Source organism: Lipomyces doorenjongii (assembly GCF_038497915.1).
Source record: "Lipomyces doorenjongii strain NRRL Y-27504 unplaced genomic scaffold V1508scaffold_26, whole genome shotgun sequence".
Lineage (NCBI taxonomy): Eukaryota > Fungi > Ascomycota > Lipomycetes > Lipomycetales > Lipomycetaceae > Lipomyces > Lipomyces doorenjongii.
Window position 1 is genome coordinate 88,382 of NW_027118093.1, and position 15,438 is coordinate 103,819.

General features: G+C 46.9%; 6 protein-coding genes across 6 annotated transcripts; 3 read left to right on the forward strand and 3 right to left on the reverse strand.

Annotated features, from left to right (window-relative positions):
- Positions 1-2,141: 2,141 nt before the first annotated feature.
- V1508DRAFT_354985 (uncharacterized protein) lies at positions 2,142-3,056 on the forward strand (the record flags this gene model as incomplete). The annotated part of the gene is made up of 1 exon (XM_066936939.1): positions 2,142-3,056. The coding sequence occupies one exon, from the start codon at positions 2,142-2,144 to the stop codon at positions 3,054-3,056; it is 915 nt and encodes a 304-aa protein (XP_066795662.1).
- Positions 3,057-3,456: 400 nt separating this feature from the next.
- Positions 3,457-6,033, reverse strand: V1508DRAFT_461997 (PHD-zinc-finger like domain-containing protein). The gene is made up of 4 exons (XM_066942823.1): positions 5,211-6,033; positions 4,807-5,150; positions 3,967-4,743; positions 3,457-3,911 (listed from the first exon to the last, which is right to left on the reverse strand). The coding sequence occupies exons 1-4, from the start codon at positions 5,842-5,844 to the stop codon at positions 3,675-3,677; spliced, it is 1,992 nt and encodes a 663-aa protein (XP_066795663.1). The 5' UTR covers positions 5,845-6,033; the 3' UTR covers positions 3,457-3,674.
- Positions 6,034-6,213: 180 nt separating this feature from the next.
- On the forward strand, positions 6,214-8,166 carry V1508DRAFT_370956 (uncharacterized protein). Its single transcript, XM_066937474.1, has 3 exons — positions 6,214-6,905; positions 6,959-7,308; positions 7,361-8,166. Exons 1-3 carry the CDS (start codon positions 6,366-6,368, stop codon positions 8,037-8,039), a joined length of 1,569 nt encoding a protein of 522 aa, XP_066795664.1. The 5' UTR covers positions 6,214-6,365; the 3' UTR covers positions 8,040-8,166.
- Positions 8,167-8,173: 7 nt separating this feature from the next.
- V1508DRAFT_355031 (CwfJ C-terminus 1-domain-containing protein-like protein) lies at positions 8,174-9,679 on the reverse strand (the record flags this gene model as incomplete). Its single annotated transcript, XM_066936941.1, has 2 exons — positions 8,174-8,704; positions 8,762-9,679. 2 exons carry the CDS (start codon positions 9,677-9,679, stop codon positions 8,174-8,176), a joined length of 1,449 nt encoding a protein of 482 aa, XP_066795665.1.
- Positions 9,680-10,060: 381 nt separating this feature from the next.
- On the forward strand, positions 10,061-11,304 carry V1508DRAFT_386719 (uncharacterized protein). The gene is made up of 2 exons (XM_066937823.1): positions 10,061-10,385; positions 10,436-11,304. The coding sequence occupies exons 1-2, from the start codon at positions 10,353-10,355 to the stop codon at positions 10,904-10,906; spliced, it is 504 nt and encodes a 167-aa protein (XP_066795666.1). The 5' UTR covers positions 10,061-10,352; the 3' UTR covers positions 10,907-11,304.
- On the reverse strand, positions 11,095-12,492 carry V1508DRAFT_134596 (PLC-like phosphodiesterase). Its single transcript, XM_066935972.1, has 2 exons — positions 12,075-12,492; positions 11,095-12,015 (listed from the first exon to the last, which is right to left on the reverse strand). Exons 1-2 carry the CDS (start codon positions 12,199-12,201, stop codon positions 11,198-11,200), a joined length of 945 nt encoding a protein of 314 aa, XP_066795667.1. The 5' UTR covers positions 12,202-12,492; the 3' UTR covers positions 11,095-11,197.
- Between the last annotated feature and the right edge of the window lie 2,946 nt (positions 12,493-15,438).

The following is a 15,438-nucleotide window of genomic DNA, read 5'->3' on the forward strand; positions in this document are numbered from 1 at the left end:
AAGACCGGAACACTAAATCGTCTTAGTTCGTGAGCGCGTATTGCGTTCATTATACTCCCAAAACTCTTTTGCAAATTGGCTCCCGCCAAGAGGCTCTAGCTCGCTTGCAGGTCCGTCGGCCCCGGGCCGCCGTAGGCGCTTTCGAGTCCAGATGACGATACTGGGATTGTAATCATCAACAATCGTCGGCGATGTCGGAGTCGCTCCTTTGAGCAACGGCGAACTGATTTACCTCGCTCGGCAGTCGGTATCCTCCTCGGGGAATAAAGTGCCACATATTGTGCACTCGTTGTTGTTGGAATACATATATCATCTGTTCGTCCCCACTGAGCCCGCCCAGAGACCTCCTGCTACCAGCTACAGAACATAACCGTGATCAACTAGCTATTCATCGATTCTCCTTAAATGAGCTTCCATTGCAAATCTGGTTCAAACTAACTTTTTCGCTTTGCCGTGCCCCGACACGCCACATCTGATCTGGGTAAGTCTCGCTACACGATTTCTTATATCATATTACAGCCGGCAGCTCTATAATCGTCTATCACGGTAAATGCTATTGTCGTGAGCCTATTGCAGACGGATTGAAAAATTACCGAGTTGTACGCTTACTAACTCTGCATTAAGTTTTTACCCACCCCAAGGAACACAGCCACACGAGGCGCATAGAGCCGCGCGCCACACTGCACTAGGTACGTCCGTACAAGGCTTGTCCCAAGTTCATGTGGCTTGCGAGGTACGACGCCGACATCGCTCGTACTGAGACCATCGTCATTCAACCCCCGCACACCAACCCCACCGCGACGGTCCTAACTATCGCGCTATATTACGGTCCACCTGCCTCGCGCGCGGGGCTTTTGAATCCTGTTCTTCTTGCTCTTAGTTGTTGTGGTGTTCGTCTCCGGCCTCATTTGAACCTTTTCCTTGTCGACAAGTCTGCAGCCATTGTTTGGTCCTCGGCAAGGCCCCTCTGCCGCAATACATCCTTCCCTCAAACCGTTCCTGTCCACTGCCATCTACACATGCACTCATCGTCGCGGTCTACATCTTGTATGTCATAGAAGTCCGCATCTCTAAGCTGTCCCGTCTCAACACGCGGTTATAAGGTACGCAGCTCTGTCACTATATAACACCAACCGCTAACTAATGATATGTCCAGCATATCTTTCCTAATGATTATTATGTCACCACTGCGCCCATCAGGCATCCACAACTTCGTCCCGCACCATATGGCGTCCTCCGCCGACGAGGGAATATCCCTAGCCGACGTCGTCCGGCGGGACCCCCAACTGGCGATCCAGGAGCTCCAGCATCAACAACATATCTACCTCGATATGCTGGCCGCCTCTATCGGCAACACCACGGACATCAACATTATACCGCCTACTCCGATTTCCGACGACAACAACGCGTATTCATTTGGTCATTGCGTACATCAGACACAACCTCAACCTACCCCTCACTTATTGCCGAACTTCATACAACCATCCGAGCCCGTAGAAGCTCCGCACTCACATTCCCTGCAGTCCATAACTGGTGGTTCCTCTCCGCACTCTAGCATAGCCATATCTCGACCACTATCACCAACGTCAGCATTCGACTCGTACCATTTAGAGCATCAGCAGCAGCATCAGCAGCGGCATCAGCAGCAACGACCGCAGCAATCGCATCAACCTCAACCGCAGCAGGACTATCAGTTCGAGCTGTTCGGTGAGACAACAGGAAATTTCCTCTCGTATAATCCTTTCCAGCAAGCACCGCATCAGATCGACACACAACAGCTCCTCGGACCGCCACAAAATTCAAATCAGCAGCATCCAAGCCCAAGTCATTACTTCACAACGGACAGCATGTTCCAGTCTCGGTCACCATCATCTCCAGTTCCTTCTGTTCCAACGACCGCAAGTCCTTCGGACGACGGGTCGTTGATCGCGACGACATGTATTAGCGCACAACCGTCGTACGGGAATGTCATGTCGATGCCGATATACAACGTCGAACCAGTTTCGCCATTGACAACCATACCTTCCGGATCAATAATGTCCGACTTGCAAAGCTTGACAGTGAATGTACCGTCCGCCGGCTCCCAGTGCATAATGTCAGTCCAGCAGCCACAGCCACCACAATCGGATCTCCCATCACATATGCAGACGTTTCCAAATTCGTCATTATTGTCGGCGAAGTCATCATCACCATCCTCATCGTCATCGCCCAGACCGCAAAAGTTAGAAATTCCACAATCTCATAGTCTATCGCAGTATAGTTCAACAGAGAGCGTCGCAGATCCGGGCGATTTCGTCCGTCGCGCGCATTCCGACGTTACAGACATCTCCTCCACAGTTACGAAGCGCTCCCCGGAAGAAAGCAACATCTATCCAGCAGCTACCACAATTCCATCTTCGTCCTATTCCGAAACGACATCCGATGCATCATCTGCTGGTCCAGCAGCAAAGCGCATAGCCGGCCGAAATTCCGTCCCATCTCGGGAAGGCAAACGCCCTTGCACGATCTGCAAGAAATGGTTCAAAAAGCTCGACGATCATCTTTGGACACATTCTCCGGAACCAAGGCCACACAAATGTCGTGCAGGATTCACGGATGGCAAACCCACTTGCCAATACGTCAGCATGGGGTTCGCGCGTGTCGCTGATCGTAATCGGCACGAATTGAAACATTATGACGGCCGCTTCGTGTGTCCGTTTGGAGTCGAGAAATGTCGGATCGGAAATGAACGGTTCGGACGACTAGACACCTTTAAGCGCCATTTGCGCACTGTCCACGGTATCACTCAAACCCCTGCCGCCGCGCACGACGGTAGCAGCGACACTAAGACACCATCTCCGAGCGCAGTAGGACAACTTGGACCAGGTCGAACGCACAGACGACACCGGACCAGGAAAGTCTCAACATCTGACGAGAAGTTAGAATGCTATAACTGTAACAGGAGATACTATGGCGTTGAGACATTTATTGGGCACTTGAATGATTGTACATACGCGTTGATGCATCCGGGAGAAGCCGACGAGAGTGCTGATGTCGGGACTGATGATTCGGATTGATTTTCTCTTCTTTTCCTGTTGGTTCCTTTTCGTTGTGAGATATTTTATGCCTAGATGTATTACTGCTTGGTTATCGGATATTGATCTTATACTAGGTTGTTGGACCACTATCTTGTTTTATCTCTGAATATGGTAATTAACAAAGATTCGGTTCATTCTTGATACCTAACTCACACTACGAGTCGTGATCCTGCCATAAAACACTGAAAACAATCGCGACGGCGATGATGAACGAGAATTATATCAATTCATAAATAGTTAAACAACGGTTATGAAATATTATAGCATATATCGTACCACGACGTTGGACTTCGATACGTCGACGTAAAATAACCTAACCCACAGATACATAATCGGGGCGTTGAATACAGCTACGTTACTCATGTATATACTTATCAAGGTCCATAGGTACACAAGCAATTCTATTCGTACAAGTCCAGCCTATCGTACAAACCACGACACAATTCTTACAACAGTACAAGTACGACAAATATTAATATAAATTATACAAAAACATTGGTACAGCGGCACTCGGCAAGAACAAAGGACAAGAACCATATTCGCCCAACTCCAGTCCCGGTGAATTCATTTTAGCGCAAAACCAACTTAGTTGTCAGGTTATGAAATACATTCTGCATTATTAACAGATGCGATATTTGCTATAGAAGGTGGATGCGACAATTTAATAGTGTCAATGGCCCTCATTTCAACCTGCGCGAGATCAAGCAAAGATTCTTCTCTGGCAACAATTCTTTCCGCGATAGTTATCAATTGATCTAAATCGGTCCTCAGGACTTTCGCAAAATCAAGTTTCTTATACTCCTGTTCGGGCGTGAAATCTTTATTAGGCATTGACTATTAGGCGTTAGCATGTCCGACACATTCGACCTTTGAAAAGGTTTAGTGCTACCTCCAATGCAACCTGGAGCCGTTTCAGTAACGTTGCACCTCTTCGGATCTCTTTCTTCAATGTCCAATACCTGCACATCAACGACACAAGTTCCTTCCGCTTGCGAATACCGTAACGGTTCATCCGCTCGCAAAGTTTCCTGTAGATGACATGTGGGATAATCGGTGCCCCTAGGTTCGTCTTCCAAATAACCTTCGTGCCTTCCTCCTGGTCCTCAAGACCAGCCGCCGAAGCCGTCAAGTTTGACAAGTTCAGCTTGATCCGCGGCAACTCTTGTCTGGGCAGCTCATCCGCGTCGACCTGTGCAGCCACCGAAAGTGCGCTCATTTGCGCATCAGGATACTCCCTACTCCCCAGAGTGGAACCGTAAAAATCTTGCGCCTGGGCAAGCGTCGTTTTCAAAGCGTGCCCATTCCTGTACTCACTAGAACAATGCTTTTCGCAATACGCTTCCAGCAATTCGTACTCCTCGAAACATGCGGCCACGCTGCCCCGCATGTGCAGTTGTAATTGCGCCCGTCGAGCGCACGGTACATGGAAGGCAGTAAAGCAGCTCTTGTTCATGCATTGAATGCAAGCTCCAGTCTTCTGTTTGCATATATAGCATACGAGTTTCCACCGCTGTCGAGGAACACGATCGATACCTTCAACGGGTTCCATGTAGACCGTATTGCCGACGCTAATTTCCGGAAGCCATAGTGCACATACGAGGTGTGCCCAATGACCTCTGTCTGTTTGCTTGAAGGCACCAGACTTATTCGGACAAAATATGCATGACTAAGAAAACAATACTGTATCAGAAATGCATAGACAGCAGTAACAAGAGCAATGGACACTCACCACATTCCGTCGTGGACATGACTGGCATCGTCGACATAACCATTGACCTTCCGGAATAAAGGGCACCCCGTAACAATCCTGATGAACAGCCACATTACACCCATCACAAAACACAATCGCGTTACTATTCTCGCATTCTCCGTCATCGCATATCGCACATTTTGAATCATCGTTTTCGTTCAACGCATCAATTACTGCCGACTTTGTGTTCGGTATCCGCAGCTGAAGAGCGAACCATTCTTTTTCGAGCATAGTCATGACGACTTCAAATAGTAAGCGGGATATTGGTGTCGCAGAATACTTTCGGCGACGTTCTTCGTTGAGTATTATCAAGAACTGGTCGTCTAGAATCAGATGAGTTTATTCCGTTCAACAATGACGAATCCAGAAAGAATAATACATACCTTGTTCATCCATATCGTATTCCACAGTATTTGGATCATCGGGTTCCATATCAATTCTCTCCGATCGAATATACTGCAGCGGAAGTTCGAACCTTTCCCTCGTCAGAGTACCAGCGACATCAGCCATCCCGATTGGCAAATCATCCAAGCCGTCACTGATGACACTTCGGGAACGCTTTATCACTCTAAACACTGGCTTATTCAGCTTATCACTTAAGCCATTCCTGTTAGCCGCGTTCGACGCCTTCAAATTCGCTTGTCGAGGTGGTCTAACGCCATTCTGTGTGTGCCGGGAACTGTATCCGTCAACTTCATCTGCATCTAATAACATCATCTCCACATTCTCGTCAAGGTCAGGATGAAAGTCCTTATATGACCGTTCTTCCCTCGGTTTCTCATCGAGCACGACTCGTGGATATGATGTCGCGGGCGGCGAGCGTGTCCGTGTTCGACGTGATGATGCGCGCGATCCATCGCCATCCACATATTTCTTCCCAGTAGTATATAGGGATCGCGACCTGCGTAATCTTTCTGTCGTAGAATCTGTTTCTGACTGCGAATTTGTCGTGGCATCATTGAGTAGACGTAATCGTAGAAAGGTGCGCGAGGTGGTACTCGTGCTAGTGGCCTCCATTCTGTGGGATTGTCGCGTCAAATAGCTACCTTTTCATGCAAATAGTGCCCGCCTAATGGCAAGTCCATATCACCTTCAATATAATCTGGTACTATTTGAAAATTCTTTGCAATCTGAGATGGTGCTGATGTACAATGTGACCAAAGTCATGTGTGGCATCCTCCTGCTGTCAACTGGCCAAGGTCGTTATGGCGGAGAGCAAACCTGTCTGAGAAAGTGGCTAAACCCATTTAAGCATGTCCAGCTTGTCATCCCCGGGTAACGCATCAGCAAACTTAATGGCCACTTCCAGTTCTATCTATCACGCGTCTCGACAGTTGGCACTCCGCCTTCAAAGACATTTTGAGCTTAAACAATTTTTTTCTGAATGGCGAAGTGGAGCTTGTCAGCCAGCTTGAATTATTACCAACGATCTTTTGGCTCTGGCTTCTTCTTTACCCCCCTTTGCCTCGTTCATAGGTAACGAGGAATCTAATATCTTGCATTTATACGCTCATTTAGTTAGCGATTGACTTTTCGGCATGTACTGTCGCGGAATTGTAGGGAAGGGTGCCGATTGCGCATCGCTAAGGTCCCGTGTGGCCGCCACATCCCGACTGGCATCTTCACGGCATGTGGGAGTGAATTCGATTGCCACTAATACTGGCTTGATTACACGAAAAAGCGTATTACAAAACTTGACTGTTCGACATTCCAGCAGTTCGCAGTCTGCTTCAGTTAGAGGAGTGGAATCCGTTGTGTCGATTCGACTACCGACGATGGCAACATCGCAACTACGGAGATCAGGATTTGCCAGCGCTAATTTCTGTGGTTCACAATCCCTCAGTGGCGAATCCGGTCTCGGTGTACGGTTGTTTCACTCTTCCGGATCCGCTTTTGCCGAAGATCAAAACAATACCCCACGCAAGTCGCCGTACCAAATCTTCGTCGACACCTTCAGAGAGGAGTGGAACAAGTCCAAGGAATTGCAGGATAACATTAAGGCTCTCCAGGATGAGACTGGTAAAATGTCTGAGAGTGATGCGTATAGAAAGGCCAAGGAAGCGTACGAAAAGGCCAGAGTATGTTTTCCAATATACCCTGCGAGTGCAAGACATGGACTAATATATGCTAGTCTGGTACTTCCGCTGCTTCGTCAAAAACAGCTGAGACCTTCAAGAAGGCGGGTAAAGTTGTTGGAGATGCGGCATCTACGGCCTGGGAATCTCCGATTGTTAAGACCACTAGACAGGCGGTTAACACGACTGCGGAAACGGTCGACAAAGCAACAGCTCCAATCAGGGAGACTAAGATCTATAAAGAGGTCAAGGAAGTTATTGACGATGGAAGCAGTCGCCGATATGGTGGCTTTGAGGAGCGAGAATTACGTCGGAAACGGCGAGCTGAAAGGGAAGCCAGGAGACTTAAGGAACAATTAAGGAGTGGCAACAGTGTGTCAAATAAATCGGCTACCGAGAACCCTGAGTAAGTTTTATTACTAGGCTCTCAGGACTACGTGTCTAACTGTTATATATAGTGCAGGTACAAATGTCGTTGTTCACAAGGATGCGGCTTGGAAGGAATCGTGGGACGACTTCAAGTCGAACTCGAGTCTCTTCCAGTCTCTCAATTCTATCAAGCAGAGGATTGACGAATCGGATAACGCGCTTCTGTCAACATTTCGAGGAATTGCTGATCGGATAGGCGGTTTCTTCGCCGAGACCGAATTTGCTCAAGTCACTCGGATGTTTAGAGACATAGATCCGTCATTCCAGGTGGAGGGCTTCCTGAATGAAGTTAGGGAATACATTTTACCCGAAGTCATTGACGCGTATGTCAAGGGTGATGATGAGGCTCTCAAGCTTTGGCTTTCAGAAGCTCCATATAACATATGGCATGCTTCAGCTAAACAGTTCAGAGAAGCTGGCCTGTATTCGGCTGGTCGCGTGCTTGATATTCGCGGAGTCGATATTGCAAATGCTCGGATATTAGCGCCATCAGACATCCCTGTACTGGTCATTAGCTGCAGAGCGCAGGAAGTTCATATTTATAAGAGCATTAAAACAGGCGAAGTTGCCGCTGGCACTGAAGATCATATTCAACAGAGCACCTACGCGATGGTCATAACGCGTATCAAGGAGGAGATCGATGATCCTGAAACGAAAGGCTGGAGAATATTAGAATTGGTTAGGGGTCAGACTAGAGACTGGATGTAAATGCATATTGTTACATTAGTTGTAAGAAGGGAAACGGCGTTCTTTGTCCTATTACAAACGGGATCGTTGAAGGTTTCTGTTTGATGTATATAGCACAATTTTGTATACAATTCTTCTTACTATCTTACATTGACCTAGTAACTTGTCGTTGGATATTCTTCTAGCTGCTTAGTCCAATCAAAGTTGGCCCACATTTGTCGAAATCCTTTTAACCTTGGATCAATTTCTCGCTTCCAACGAGATTGTCTCTTGATCACATCTGGCTCCAGGTCCAGCATTCCGCCAATTACCTCCCTAGCAAATAAGTCACCTTTCGGCCAGCGATCTGGATCTTCTACTACGTGGCCATATCCACCATCAATGGTGAACCAAACGTGAAAATACGACACTTCTTTCACGAGACTCTGTCTAAATGCTCGTTTACCCAAACCCCCTTTCGTTGCACGCTCAAGTGTGTTGATAACCTTCTTATGCGAGCTCCATTCTTCGTCTGAAGACAACATCGCTTCACGGAAGTAGGCGGATGCTGTTTCTGCTAATTCGGATGGTAATGGTACTGCCTCGATAGACGCATGGCGACGACGACCTGGCGAGGCCGCGTTTTCATAAAATATGACGCCCCGGTTTTGTGAGTAGTACATTCGCGCTAGTGATTTCATAAAATTCTGTAGGTCCTGTTAGAGCCATTGCTGCTCGCATCAATAAAACGGATTCAGACTTACCCGAATCTCTTCCCATTCATCGTCATCGCATTCTAATGTACATCTCCTGTGTGAGATGGGAACAATACTGGCCGCTCCAGGACTAAGTTGTGGCATTGTTGGCAGAGACAAGTACACACGAGTACCTGTACATACGACAGGCGCAATTGGTAGCGAATACTCGGACTGGCATAGTGGGCATGAATCAAGAATGCTATTCATCCGACGGACCTCATCGATAGCCATATTTTTCAGGTCGATTTGGTTACGCTGAATTCTCTGCGCTAGTTTATCCGCATTTTCATCCATGTAATCCAAATCATCCTTAAACTTCTTGTCGCGTCCTATCCTGTCCGCAAACAAGCGACCTTCACTTCCAAGAGCAAGACCTCTTGTTCGCTTCTCCTCAGCGACCATATCGGCAATTGTCATCTCATCTTCTGTCTTGTTGGGTGCATTCACGACACCACGCGTGTCCATTAATGATAAGACCTCAACTCTATCACCGGAATCTACCGCCCCAGGAACTTTTTTTCCAGTGGCCATCGCCATGGCCTCGTTGTATTCTTTTTCCATCTGATCTGCGTTCGGATCTCGTCGTAATTTCGCTTTGAGATATGCTGCCTTCATCTTATTGAGTTTGGTCTCGTCAATTTCGGTTGCCACTTCCTTTCGGGCATCATGCAGTTGTGATTGATTCGTTCTTGCATTTTCAGCCGATGCAGATCCACTGATTGAGCGTAGAGCCCGCTCCAACTGGGGCTCTGATGCGGGCGCCGACGGAGCAGCAGAAGTGGACTTCACGAAGTATGAGTCATTTGCTGATCGCGGCTTTCTGTCCAGTATGGTCTTTTTCTGTCGGTCATGCTCACCTGCAAGTGAACCAAAATCAAATTCGCCAGACTGGCTATCTGAAGTCTTGGCATTGGATCCCAGCATCCACGAATCTCGCAGTGATTGATGAGGAGTTGGAGCAGGTGGTGCTTCATTCGCAACGACCCACTCGCCTTCGTCATCACTCGAACCGCTCTCAATAGTACTACTCTCATCTTCTCTATCATATTTTTCCTTGCGAGTTTGTCGGGAGATCTTTTCTAAATCATCATCATCGTCGTCGTCGTTGTTCTCGTCGACGTACCGGAGTGCTCGCTTCCTAGGCCGCGCGTATTCCTCATCGTCACATTTGCTACTTCGATTACTCCGTGAAATATTATCGTAGCTGTCAGATTGTCCAATATTATGACTAGTACTGTCATGACTATATTTAGACGATTGATAGCGCGATGATCTTTGTGAAGTGCTGCCTTCATCATGCCGAGACGATTCGTGCCGATGCGACTTGTGATGTTTGTGCGAATTGTTGGACGAGGTTCGCCGAGATGAGGATATCCGATCAGCCATTTGATTATAGTTATGTGATTTGACTGGGCCTCATGTGTGGAGTCGTCTAATTCTCATTGATTTGTGGAGGCTTTCACAATGGTGGCAGATTATGTAGGGCGTACTCCCGCCACGGCCAAAGTTTAATTAGATTTCGCGCTGAAGCATTTCAAGGGCCGACAATCAATTGTCATCACCTTGCAACCTGAGAGGACGAAGCAAATAGTCAACAATGTCAAAATACTGGTGTAAACCATGCAAGACTGTAAGTTGTCTAACTTTAGGTAAATTAGATTACGGCTAACACTTGTCTAGTTCGTATTAGATACCAAGCTGGGGCGATCACAACATGAAGCCTCTGTACGGCATAAGTCCTCTATGGACCGTACTCTACGAGACCTTCACCGACAAAAGGTACAAGCAGAAAGAAGCGAGCGAGATGCGAAGCGAATATTGGAGAGTATAGAGCGATCGGTAAGCGGAGCTTCCTCAAAGACATCAACACCAGCGGTTGCCACTAAACCGGGGATTGGACCAGCCCGACAGACCGTACCGACAGTTAACTCTGTCTCAGTGGCAAAGAGCAGTTCTGTGTCTGGCCCGCCGATATATAAATCGAGTCTTTCAACTTCTAAGTCTGCTGGTTCATATGGTTCGAGGATATTAGGTGGAAGCCATGAGAAGTCCAAGGTGAATACAAACCGAATTACCAAGCCTGGATCTGGCGGAAGTGGTTCGTCAGGGCAGCTGTTCAGTAATGGAAGCAAAAATGCCATCAAGAGGTAGAAGATTTGAACAAATGAAGGCAAGAAATAGCTGTGTATCCATCCGCAGAACAAGGTGCAATGCGCATGACGTTGACGGCATTGCATTCATTTGGTTTGGTTGATCATTATCAAGTATTTCTTAAGTCACACGGGAAAGTGGATGATCAACTGATTATCATATGGGAGCCAATGTGCAAGTTTGGAAATTCTAGTTCAATTACAGTTAATCAGGGTAATTATATAATGAAACTGGCGTTACTTGGGTCATTAGCAAATTAGTTCTCTCTTAAATACAGGTGGATTTCACCGACTAAACATCCGACGCGTTGCGGCTTAAAATATTGTTCCTAGCAACTATATTTTGCACGATAACCCAGTTATCGTTATCAGGAAAATCCATAATCAGAATACCACATCGGCCTTTCGTTTTCTTCAAGGCGTCGTCGACTCCGGATCTCACAGCTTTTGCGACATCCTTTGGCCAACAGTATGGATTCCAGAAGTTCGAGGCAGTCGTGAAGTTTACAAAAAGAGTATTCGAACTCATTTGCGACGCGCGCATCATGTGCAATTCGACGTACAGCGCCTTCTCCTTGATCGCATTCGAAGTACGAAGTTCGCAGAAATCCTGCACTGCGAGCAGTTGACCATTAACTGTATCCTCTCCAGTTGTGTTATATCGCCATGATGACGCGGGAAACCCGAAGGTATCCCGTTTGTCATCAGGACAGCCGAATCGTCGGAACAAAATGGCTTTTCCGCGAGCTTCCCCGAGTTGTGGAATACGAGGCTCTAAAAACCATTTATGTTGCGCCTGCTGAATGTATCCATCCCACAGCATCGCAGATAGTTCATTGGGTGCCCATGAGAACGGGCCCTCGTTCTTCAGTGACACAATAATCGTTTCGCCAGGATGTGCCGAAAGAAATTCGAAGACGATGCCTAAAACTCGTGATAACTTGACTGGATGCAATAAAGCGACCGGGAAAGCGCCGTGGACGACTTGTAGGTCATTTCCAAAACTGGTGCAAAATGTGGTGTACGGCTTGGACAATCGTAAATCCAAAAACCTGATTCCGTTATCAAGCTGCTTCTTGATTGACGCTCTTTGACATCGGACTGAAGGAACTGAACAGTAGTTAGAATCACCAATGAAGCCATCAAGTCGAGCAAAAATAAAATCTTACATGAAAGATGGTGGGCAGCAGAATTATGAGTTCCCGGAATAGAAAGTGCCGAGAGAGACACTGAATCTTCAAAAACGGACATCCATTCCGCAAGCGAATGATTTGATGTTAGGGGAACAGGACACATGTGACGGATGAACAGTTAGTGGATTATGCTGCAAGGCCCGAGACAATGGAGTCCGGCGTCGTGCAGTACATAAATTGTCCCCGGTGCAAGTGTAATTTTCTGAGGCAGACGAGTAGAATTAGAGGCTTATAAACAGATTGCACCGGATGACATGGTAATGTCGTAACTACTACGACTTCCACGTCTATAACGAATATTAGTACTGCTGCCACATACCAATTCGTTACATCGCCCCTGCGAAGACGGGATTGGGAAGGGACGTGCGGCGTTGGAGTGATGTTTCTCCATTCCGCCATGGTCGATCAGATTAGAGACACGAGCGATATTGGATCCTTCGACGAAACGCGCAAGGCACACCTAGCCGTACATCACGATCGCACCAGGTGGAATCATCTCTGATACAGCGACGATAGTCAGTAGTCTTGCTCTCAGACAGTTTAAATCCGGTAGCTCTCTCAAGTTGATGGCTACCTTTCTGCGTCACCAATGTACGATAGGCGATGTGGAAACGCAATCGCTACGCATGCTTCTAGTATATGTCCGAATACCGGAATCTGGAGCTGTAATTAGATGTGATGAAAGATGCTACTCTCTATCTATAGGACAATAAACAGTTATGATTCAAGGACTAATGAATCTGGCGGAAGCATGATAAAGCCATTCGTCAATCAAGAATTAACCAGTAAATCTCCGAATTTTCGAACAGGCCAACTTGTGATAAAGCGTGTTATTTATCCAATCTTCGTTCTTTCACTGCACGATTGTTTATTCTTTCTTTAAAGCTGACCATTGATCTCTTCAGCTCACAACCGTCGCCGACTCGTAAGTTTTGGCTGCTTCAACATCTGCTTCAGTTATGCACAGTTAGTAAGGTTTAGTGTTATCGAAGACGTTTCAATTTTTTCAAACTTGAGTCGGCAGGATGCTGCCAGCTACCTATGGGCTGTGATCCTGACAGCCGGTTTCGCATAGTGGTTTACGTTTTTATGTTCGACAATCAATTCAGCGTCTGATCATATTATTCTTTTGACGAGACATAGACTTCCATTAATATTCGGTCATATGTTAGTTTAACATATTCCATTCTCGCGCGCGAGGTTGCTTGTGAACCAATGCATACATGACCTACCGTATTATCATGCATTATTTAAACACACTCGGCTCTAAATTCAAAGATCTTGAGAGAAGGTTGACTGATGATGCTCAGATGCTTGGATATGCGTACTGGATAGAATGCAGAGGGGTGGATTAATGGACCATAGTCCTTTCTGCTGATATCGATTGTGTGGTCTTCTGGGATAATCTAAACTGTCAACTCTCGAGTCGAATTTACTCGTTGCAAATTCCACTCATAAATGTGAATATGTTCGACTTCAAACTGCTGCTAAATAGACATATCGGCAAGCGTTACGTAGGAGGTTTTGACCCTTCGTTGGCATAACTACGATAGGTCGTATATAAAACAGGTCACATTCCACCGGAACTTGTAGCGGTGGTTCGTTACTTCCGAGGGTTAGCTCACAGGCAGTCGATGCCGTGATAGAGCAAACGGACCTGAATCTGTGGGTACTTTCTCGAGATCTGTAGGGATTGAACCGTAGCGGACAGAGCGTCGTCTGCTGGAGGGTCTGTACGACGTGCATTGATGATTCGTGGCCGGTTGTGGTCTCACTATGAAATCAGGTGTGCTGGCAACACCCTTCAGAATTTGTTAATAGAAAGTGGTTATTAGAATAATGTGAAAGAGCAGAATATAAACCAAATTGGAGTGCAATTATGGAATGCCTCTATTCTGTTTGACAGCTCGAGTCAAAAGAGTATCGCCGTCACTTTAGAACTTAGCATACTCGGACCTGGACCGTTAATCCCGAAATTGACCGAAAGCAACTGATCTAGATCAACGCTATCGTAACCAACTGCAGATTCATCCGGTGATGATTGTTGTGTTTTCGTTGAACTTTATGTGCAGACCAACACTTCAGGATCAGGCCACTTCCGATGTTGACCATCATAACCCAATTTAACTAGTCCTTATGTCAAACTCGTCGATGAACTTCGCAACTACCTCGGCAAAATGACGTGATACTGCGCTATCTTCTTGTTTATATGAAGTATCCTGAGTACAATATAAACAACGCTGGAGGATGTGGCCTTCATCTGCCAACAGTCTTGACACTCTCATGACATCTGACGTCATAGTCGTTATCGATTTTCCCTGTTTACTGGTCCCAACGAGTGGCGTATTGATTGTCCTTGACAGATTTATACTCTTTTTTTCACGAAATTTTTTGTTAGCAATGCCAATGATCTATCAATAACGAGCAATTAGATTCAATATCACGCGAGCGCACTGAAGAGCTTCAATTCTGGCATCTGGGCACCACGACTGCATGCAGCATTCACGCGGCAGTCGCACTATCACATTCACAGTATACACACGCGACCGTACAGAGTGGGTCATAATTGGTAGTCGGCTTATTAGACGGCACCGGATTTCGAACAGAATGCTGAGATCCGATATCATCCTGTATGCCAGATGGCAACCGGAGACAAGCCTCAACTCACGCTACGCACCTGAGGCGCTTTGCGTCGGTCGTGTGTATACCTCTACTCCCCGGGGGCTTCAGGTGAAGACGCGAGCAACCAGTTATTTACGCGTCAAATAAGCAACCTTGCTAGTCCCAACCGCGTAATCCGATTACCCGGTGTGGAAAATCGTCCTCGATTACTGCAGATTGGAATGCTATGCAGGCCTTACCAAATGAACACCGCGTCGCTTCTATGGTAAACTTAAATTTGTGTCTCGCTGAATCCAGGGACGACGTACCACGAAAAGGTACCCCTACCCCTACTTAAGCGGCGCATTTAGTCAAGGCCAGCCAAAGGGAATATATTATACTTCTCCGAGGCAGCGGTCTTCTCTATCTTCCACTGACGACCGTAATCGCTTGACATTCGCGCGTCTTGTGAAGGATTCCAGCTATCTTGTAGTGAATCTGAGAAAGGCAAGATCGAAAATTAGGGTTGCCACTAATTTGAGTGCCGTGCGCCACGGGCACATGGTCGCAGGAGTTGAGCAGAGTTTTCGCGTCATCCTTTCTTGGGAAGGGGAAAAAACCCAAGAAATATGGTTGCGACGGCGTCGAGTTTGGTAGGAACCGAATGTAGCCTTACAAAAGTACCATAAGGTCGTCGAGCCAGCAGGGTGCATCTTGTTTCGCTGGGAAGGGCGGTAGG

What these genes read in the sequence shown, in the direction of transcription:
- V1508DRAFT_461997 (XM_066942823.1), bottom strand. Translation starts at nt 5,844, where the DNA reads ATGGAGGCCACTAGCACGAGTACCACCTCGCGCACCTTTCTACGATTA. An exon ending in CATGTCCACGACGGAATGTG is followed by an intron (nt 4,744 to 4,806) that starts GTGAGTGTCCAT and finishes TTGTTTTCTTAG; the next exon opens with TCATGCATATTTTGTCCGAA. An exon ending in GGCTCCAGGTTGCATTGGAG is followed by an intron (nt 3,912 to 3,966) that starts GTAGCACTAAAC and finishes AACGCCTAATAG; the next exon opens with TCAATGCCTAATAAAGATTT.
- V1508DRAFT_370956 (XM_066937474.1), top strand. Translation starts at nt 6,366, where the DNA reads ATGTACTGTCGCGGAATTGTAGGGAAGGGTGCCGATTGCGCATCGCTA. An exon ending in AAGCGTACGAAAAGGCCAGA is followed by an intron (nt 6,906 to 6,958) that starts GTATGTTTTCCA and finishes AATATATGCTAG; the next exon opens with TCTGGTACTTCCGCTGCTTC. An exon ending in TCGGCTACCGAGAACCCTGA is followed by an intron (nt 7,309 to 7,360) that starts GTAAGTTTTATT and finishes TGTTATATATAG; the next exon opens with TGCAGGTACAAATGTCGTTG.
- V1508DRAFT_386719 (XM_066937823.1), top strand. Translation starts at nt 10,353, where the DNA reads ATGTCAAAATACTGGTGTAAACCATGCAAGACT. An exon ending in GGTGTAAACCATGCAAGACT is followed by an intron (nt 10,386 to 10,435) that starts GTAAGTTGTCTA and finishes ACACTTGTCTAG; the next exon opens with TTCGTATTAGATACCAAGCT.
- V1508DRAFT_134596 (XM_066935972.1), bottom strand. Translation starts at nt 12,201, where the DNA reads ATGTGTCCTGTTCCCCTAACATCAAATCATTCGCTTGCGGAATGGATG. An exon ending in TGCTGCCCACCATCTTTCAT is followed by an intron (nt 12,016 to 12,074) that starts GTAAGATTTTAT and finishes ACTACTGTTCAG; the next exon opens with TTCCTTCAGTCCGATGTCAA.